Source organism: Mus pahari, chromosome 2, assembly GCF_900095145.1.
Source record: "Mus pahari chromosome 2, PAHARI_EIJ_v1.1, whole genome shotgun sequence".
Taxonomy (NCBI): domain Eukaryota; kingdom Metazoa; phylum Chordata; class Mammalia; order Rodentia; family Muridae; genus Mus; species Mus pahari.
This window is the reverse complement of record NC_034591.1, coordinates 113972382-113979837: the sequence shown is the minus strand read 5'-3', so window position 1 is coordinate 113979837 and position 7456 is coordinate 113972382. Positions and strand designations below refer to the sequence as shown.

At 39.9% G+C, this 7456-nt stretch overlaps 1 protein-coding gene across 4 annotated transcripts in view; it reads left to right on the top strand.

The window, feature by feature from the left end:
• Uba3 (ubiquitin like modifier activating enzyme 3) overlaps positions 1-7456 on the top strand; it is a 23699-nt gene that overhangs the window by 11945 nt on the left and 4298 nt on the right. For all 4 annotated transcript variants that reach the window (XM_021188687.2, XM_021188682.2, XM_021188675.2 and 1 more), the window contains 5 exons: positions 2057-2100; positions 3083-3147; positions 3430-3585; positions 5021-5123; positions 5235-5348. In XM_021188687.2, coding sequence (XP_021044346.1) covers positions 2057-2100; positions 3083-3147; positions 3430-3585; positions 5021-5123; positions 5235-5348 — 482 coding nt within the window. The remainder of the gene's footprint in view (positions 1-2056; positions 2101-3082; positions 3148-3429; positions 3586-5020; positions 5124-5234; positions 5349-7456) is intronic.

Below are 7456 nucleotides of genomic sequence, written 5' to 3'. Positions count from 1 at the left end.
GTGCTCTTACCCACTGAGCCATCTCACCAGCCCCTGTTTTTTGTTTTTTTAATACCTTAATTTGTAGGTAGGAATCTAGATAAACATATTGTGTGTTGTCTCTGTTGCTGTTGAAAACATAGTGCATTGTTAGAGCATCATCATTTGTATTAAAGTTTTCTTTACTAGAAAAATTAAGCACGTTTTGTACATACTTGAGCTTTTTGCTTTTGAGAAAGAGTCTCTCTATGTAGCCCTAGCTGTTAGACCAGGCTCCCAAGTGCTCAGATTAAATGTGTGCAGTACTTGCGCCTGTGACTGATTCATTCTCACAGCTAACAGACTGGGAATCCATATGGCCTGCAAGTGCAGGATGATGACCAAAAGTTGCTGGGTAAAAAAAGAGACCTACAGCTGATTTTTACCAGAGGTAGAAAAAATGCATAATTCACATCGAGGCCCATAGTCTTATGTAATCCCAATACACCCAATTGTACTAGCAACTGAAAAAGCTGTTGAAATTCTCAACATTGTTTTTATTTAAGGCTTACATATACACATATACATTTATATGTATATATAAAACTCTTTGATCTTTTTTTTGGTATAGTCTGTTTCTTGCTGTAAAGAATTCTTTTCATACAATATATTTTGACCATGTTTTTTTTTCTCTCTCAACTCCCAGATCTTTGCCACTTCTCTACCTGTTGGGAACTAAAAAAGGGGGGGCCCTGGGGAAGAGGGGTAAGGGGAGAGACCCACACCCCTCCAGAGTTCCACCTATTCTCTGGTCAGTCAGGTGTGGGAAAGCTGCTGACTTCCACTCATCTCTAGGTGGGCATTCCTCTATCCCACTCCTCAGGGGGTGACCAGGGGCAGCCCTACCTGGGGACCCCGGAGCTACTTTATCTAAAGCCACCAGGGTTACAGGAGAGAGGGATGAGGGAAGAGGTTCCCAACACCTGCAAGAGTATGCACAGCCTTGATGAGCAGAGACTCTCTATGGTTTAAGAGCTTTATTATAGAAATGCAGGGGGAAAGAGAGAAGGTAGAAAGAGAGAGGTGGGGGAAAGGCTAGAAAGAGTAAGAGGGAGAGGAGAGAAGAGAGGAGAAGACAAAGAGAAAGGGGAGAGAGTCTGAGAGAGGGGTAAGAGGGAGACAAGTAAGAGAGTAAGCAGTACGAGATGGAGGTGGGGCTGAACAGCCCTTTTTATGGTCTTCACTGTTGCTAGGTAACTGGGGAGGAGTTTAGCCTGAAGGTCAGAAGCTTGGGCCATTGCCTACATGACTACTGACCATGCTTCTCTTGTAGTGGGTGTGGGGGGCAGTAACTTAGGCAGGGGCCAGAACGCCTACCATACCATGAAGGTGAATTATGACCGTTGAGGTTCAGACCTCAGCTCAACTGGAGACCAGCCTGCAATTCTGCACACCTACCCACCCAATTTTATATTCCTTTTCTTTCTTCAAAAAAGAAACCGAACCCAGGAAACAAATAGACCCCCCCTCCCCCCACTGAAACAAATTAAGCAAGCAAAAGACCAATAATGCAAAAAATGTCAAAATAAAGCAAAATGAGGCACATAGTCCACAAAAAAAATGCTGTAACATTTTTTTTTTTTAAAGATTTATTTATTTATTATATGTAAGTACACTGTAGCTGTCTTCAGACACTCCAGAAGAGGGCGTCAGATATTGTTACGGATGGTTATGAGCCACCATGTGGTTGCTGGGATTTGAACTCCGGACCTTCGGAAGAACAGTCGGGTGCTCTTACCCACTGAGCCATCTCACCAGCCCCATGCTGTAACATTTATTTAGTGTGTGGGTGTTAGAGACAGAGACAGACAGACCTGCCTCCACAATGTACACATATGCACATGCATAAAAGAAGGGAAATAATCTATTTTTGTTGTTGTTAGAAAATAGGGACAAGCGCATTTTGTCAGACTTCCTGAATTTCTCATTGATTACTTATCAGTGTGGATAAGCAAACACAGTTTGTTTGTTAAGGCATTGTTAAAATCACTTCAGAAGTTTAAAACTTTGCATATTAGGTTCCTTTACTTGTATTTAGACATTTCAACAAGATTCAAGATTTTAACGACACTTTCTACCGACGTAAGTTCTTCACTTGATATTAGGTTCTTGCTAATTCTTCGAGTTTGTTGTTTTGTTTTTCCGCAATCTGGGTACTTGAAACACTATAGCACTGATTCTTAGTAGATACCACTAACTGCTTGCTTGAATTAAAAATCACTGAAGGATTAGGAGGGTGGGGAGCTTCTAATAAAATTAGCTTTTATTTTTTAATAACAAAGTAAATTACTTGGCATAACTGCCTTTATTTAAATTGGTAAACTGTGTTCAAAGCAGTTTTAGAGTCACAGCAAAGGTGGGAGAAAAGTATTGTTGGTAATCTGAGTTATGTGAGATGGTGGAAGAAAGAGACATTCGGATGCAATGGAGCCTTGAGAAAGCAGGGGGATCAGCCTCAGTGGACTGAACCCCAAGCAGCCTTTTAGAAGCATACTTACTGACCGTTGTCCTTTTAGTGTGAAGCAAGTTCCTCATACCCGAGCCCCTGACCTAATTTGTGTTTCTTGAAGGAACATATCATCACCTCTGCAATTTCATGCACAGTTTGCAGTGCTCAATCGTGGGAGGCTTTCTGGTTTGCTAAGAGTGTCTTGTGACTAAGATCGTGCTGAGGCTTTGAAGCTCCTTCAGAAAAACAACTCACAGAAAACAATCACTGCCTAGCACAGTGATTTCTTTGAAGCCCAAGAACATCTAAAAAGAGTTGCTTCATTCTGATGCTTATACCAGATAGAATGACTACTAAATTTCCATTGCAAACCTTCCTTACTAACAGTGGTCCACAGGCAGTGTTAGGTTGATACAGTCCATGAGCCCCTGCTAGAGCACTGGTATAGTAGTATGCTTGTAAGCACTAGTGGCCTAGTGGACCTGGTGGGGCCAGCACTGGAGAGGCCGAAGCAGGAGGGTAGAGAATTTGAGACTTGCCTAGACTACATAGACTATATCAAAAATTAAACCGTTTTGTTTTTTGTTTTTTTTTTTTGTTTTTTTGTTTTTGTAGAATTTCATATCATTGTATGTGGCCTGGACTCTATCATAGCGAGAAGATGGATCAATGGAATGCTGGTAAAGTTCAGTGTTGGGGTTCTCTAAAGGTCCTTGCTGTTGCTTTTGACATACTTTAAATCAGAATTGGTTAATTTTAAATTAAGTAGATATACACATCGTTACTGCTTTCATTGATTTTCAATGAAATGTGTTTATTGTTAGGAATGTAATTCCTTCATTCTGATACTGCTACAGAATCCCAAACTGACTTCTAGAATTTTCTGGAAATCTGCTGCTGCTGCTTTCTTTTTTTCCCCATTTTCTATTCTTTTTTTTAAGCCCTTTAAAACATATCCCTAGATATCTCTTCTAAATTATGAAGATGGTGTGTTGGATCCAAGCTCCATTGTACCTTTGATAGATGGGGGGACAGAAGGCTTTAAAGGAAATGCCCGAGTGATTTTGCCTGGAATGACCGCTTGTATTGAGTGTACTCTGGAACTTTACCCACCACAGGTAATCAGAAAAGTTCCTGCATTTCTTTCTTAGTATCTTGGGTGGTAATTATTGTTGGTTATTACATCTAGTCAGTGTCTAGGGTTTGTAATTGGGTATAATCATATTTAAATATATGTTAAGGATATAGGTTAGTTTTACCATGATAAGGGCACGGGGTCAAACTTGTGTACTTCAGCCTTGAAGTAAAAGCAAAATTTAAAACAAAATTTGCTTAGAAGAATAAAGTATGGTTGTCTTGTGTGATTGAGAGAAGATACTATGTATCAGATCTGTTCTTACGGTTTGGTGGTAGTACTTTTTTTCTTTTTCTTAGTGTTTTTCTAAGTGTGTTTTTCTTTTAATTATGTGTATATGTTTAAGTGTGTAAGTATGTGAGTACAGTTGCCCTGGACACCAGATGTGACAGATTCCTCTGTATCTAGAGTCACAGGCTGGTGTGAGCTGCCCGACATGGGTACTGGGCACTGAACTCAGTTCTTCTGAAAGAGACGTGTATGCTCTTAAACCACTGAGCCATCTTTCCAGTTCCTTTCTTTTTTTAATTTAAGAGAAATTACAAAGTTAAATGTTGGGATAAGTTATATTCTGTTTTCCTCATATACTTTCCCTTAATGTTAAACTTAAGGTAAAGTATATATTCATAGGGTTCAGATATTTGTTGGAATCTTGGGACATATCTTTCATGAATAAGGAAGGACTACTGTAATTATTACAGAGAAGACAACTACTAGGAAGAGACTGGTAGGGTGACTTAGCAGATAAAGACCCTGAGTTCAATCCTAGGACCCGCCCCCCCCCCCCCCCCGCCCCACCCGCTCTTACGGCGGGAGCGGGAGAGCGGTCGCGCCGTGGGAGGGGTGGGCCGGCCCCCGCCGCCACCCCCATGGTGGAGCTAAAAGTTTTCTTGTGACTGTCATATGTACACTCTAGCATGTGCTCACAGGCACATATATGCAAAATAAATGTAATAAAGAATTTAAAAATAGGATTAAAAATGATCTTCTCAAAGATGGAGCTCTTTAGCCTATATACTTATTTTGATTTATAAATTTTAGCAGCTCTATGAATATCAACTTACAATTGATTTAATTCTGTGTTTTTGTGTTGGTTTGCATTATACCTTTACATTAAATACAGGCAAAACTAAATCACTCACATTTCAGAATTTATTTAGTACTTTTTTCATTGCCAATAGAACGTGAGTGTATATGCTTTAAAAATGTAGGACAAATGTGTCTTTCTTTATGGGCAGCTCAGCCCTGAGAGACTCTGATGCCTCCTATTAGTATACAAGTCTTAATGCTTTATAAGTTTTGCTTGTATAAGTCAAGAGCTGAGATGAGTGCTATAAACTAAACCAGAACTAAAAGTTGCATTTTAAAATAGCTCATCATTTAAATTTTACTAAGAAAGACAAATTTTGTGGTTTCAGGTGAATTTCCCCATGTGTACCATTGCATCTATGCCCAGGCTTCCAGAACACTGTATCGAGTATGTGAGGATGTTGCAGTGGCCTAAAGAGCAGCCTTTTGGAGGTAATTTAACAATCTAGACTTTAAAAGTATTTTATATGTTATTTATTATTTATTTTGAAATTTCACTTAAAAGTTATCTTTGGTCATATATGTTTGTCTCCCCTGCAACAGATGGGGTTCCATTAGATGGAGATGACCCTGAACATATTCAGTGGATTTTCAAAAAGTCCATAGAGAGAGCATCACAATATAATATTAGAGGCGTTACCTACAGACTCACTCAAGGTGAGTTAGTGAACTGTCATAATTGTGGAATTTGTAGGGAAATACTCTGGCAGTGATTCTCAACCTTGTTCTTAAAAGACTATCTGTATATCAGATATTTACAATTCATAATAGCAAAGTTCCAGTTAATGAGGTAGCAACAAAATAATTTTATGGTTGAGGGTCACCACAGCATGAAGAACTGTATAAGTGGTTGCAGGATTAGGAAAGTTGAGAACTACAGCTCTATGGCAAGAATGCTTGCTATGTAATTAAGAGATCGACATTCATCTGAAGTTTAATTAAAGAACTATGGAAGCAATGTGTTTCCAGTCATTCCAAGGTAGTAGCGAACTGTGTTCAGTAGAATAGATACTACTTAGCTAGTGGAGATTGAATGGTGCCAATGATTCCTGTTTATATACAATTGTACAATTGAAAGAGCCCTTATCTTCAAAGTCTGACTGTTGACTTCATCGTTCACGGAAGAGGAATTTATCCTCTCTTGGGAGCTGTCAAAAGATAGTTACTCTGTGTCTTGTTTAGTTTGAGTTTTGGCCAGTACCTTACATAATCTAATTGCTTTTCTTTTCTTTTTAATTTTTTATGTGAGTGCTTTGTCTGCATGTTTGTATGTGCATTTCATGCATACCTGGTACCTTCAGAGTGCAGAAGAAGGTATTGCATCCCCTGGAACTGGAGTTATAGAAAGATGTGTGCTGCATGTGTGTGTTGGGAACTGAACGCCAGGATCTTCTGGCAGAGTAGTGAGTGCTTTTAACTATGGGCTATCTCTCCAGCTCCAAATTTCCCTTTAAATAGTAGTTTCTAACTATTGAGCATAGTGGTCCCATTCTCTCCACATTTTAATATTTTATGACTCCAAATCTTCCTGATTCCTCAATCCTTGGTAGGTCACAAGGCTTCAAGTCTTGGTGTGCTTCCCTGACCAGAGTCCAGTTATCCATCCTTTTGGGATCTCCTAAGCCATAGTATAGCATTCTAGGGTTAGCCATACCTCTGATACTGGGAACAGTCTTAAAGGAGTGCTGATATCTTATCACTTAGTTTTTGACTTTAGTACTGTTCCCATTTGTTGATGTTGCGGCTCATTAAAATTTGCATATGATTTCAGCAGTCCAGTGGCTAGACCTTCCTTTCCCTCTTTCTCCCTCCCCATGTCCCCTTCTCACAGAAGTAATATTCTGGAGGTTGTTTATTGCATTTTTGTGTTGGTCCTGGAGCTCGAACCCAGCCTTTTTAGATTTGTCTCAGTCTGTTATCAGATCTTCTTGAGTCTCTCAGACTTCTTTACTATCTTCATAAAGATACCATGAAAGACCTTTCCAGATGCTCTCCCAAAGACTGGTTGTTCTGTTTCCCCATTTCCTGGTAGCCGGGTCAGTCAGAGTCCCAGTCCCAGTCACTGAACGTGCCTCCTGTAGCACAGGCTCACCGTTAGCAGAACTGCTTAGCTGTGGTGGCCAGTGTTCCAGTCCTCTTATAGGTCACCCCTTTTGGAGCTTTTCTCTAGAAAGAGTTGTCTATTCTTTTTGCAAATTTGTCATTTCTTTTTCTTTTTTTTTTTTTAAAGATTTATTATTATATCTAAGTACAATGTAGCTGTCTTCAGATGCACTAGAAGACGGCGTCAGATCTCATTACAGATGGTTGTGAGCCACCATGTGGTTGCTGGGATTTGAACTCAGGACCTTCGGAAGAGCAGTCAGTGCTCTTAACCACTGAGCCATCTCTCCAGCCCAAATTTGTCATTTCTTTTTGTGACTATTTTCTTTACTCATTCTGGTATTATCCCTTAAATTCAGTTTATGCCTGCTGCCCATTTCCTTACCTTGGTCTGGAGGCTGCTCTGAGGCTCCCACTGGAATGCTGGGAACACACCTTGTAGTGCTGCCTCACCCTCTAGGTTCCTGGGGTTTCTCTAGAGGGAACAATTCAAGAGCAGTTTGGAGACCGAGTCTTCCTTTTCTACTATGGGAGATGGTTTGTTTCTTGCTTACATGAATATGGAAGTGAAAAGTTAAAATCAGTCAACCTAGAGAGCAGTGCTTTGTTCTGTGTGGTCATGACCGCAGTGTACAATAAAGATACTTTTTTTTTTTTTTTTT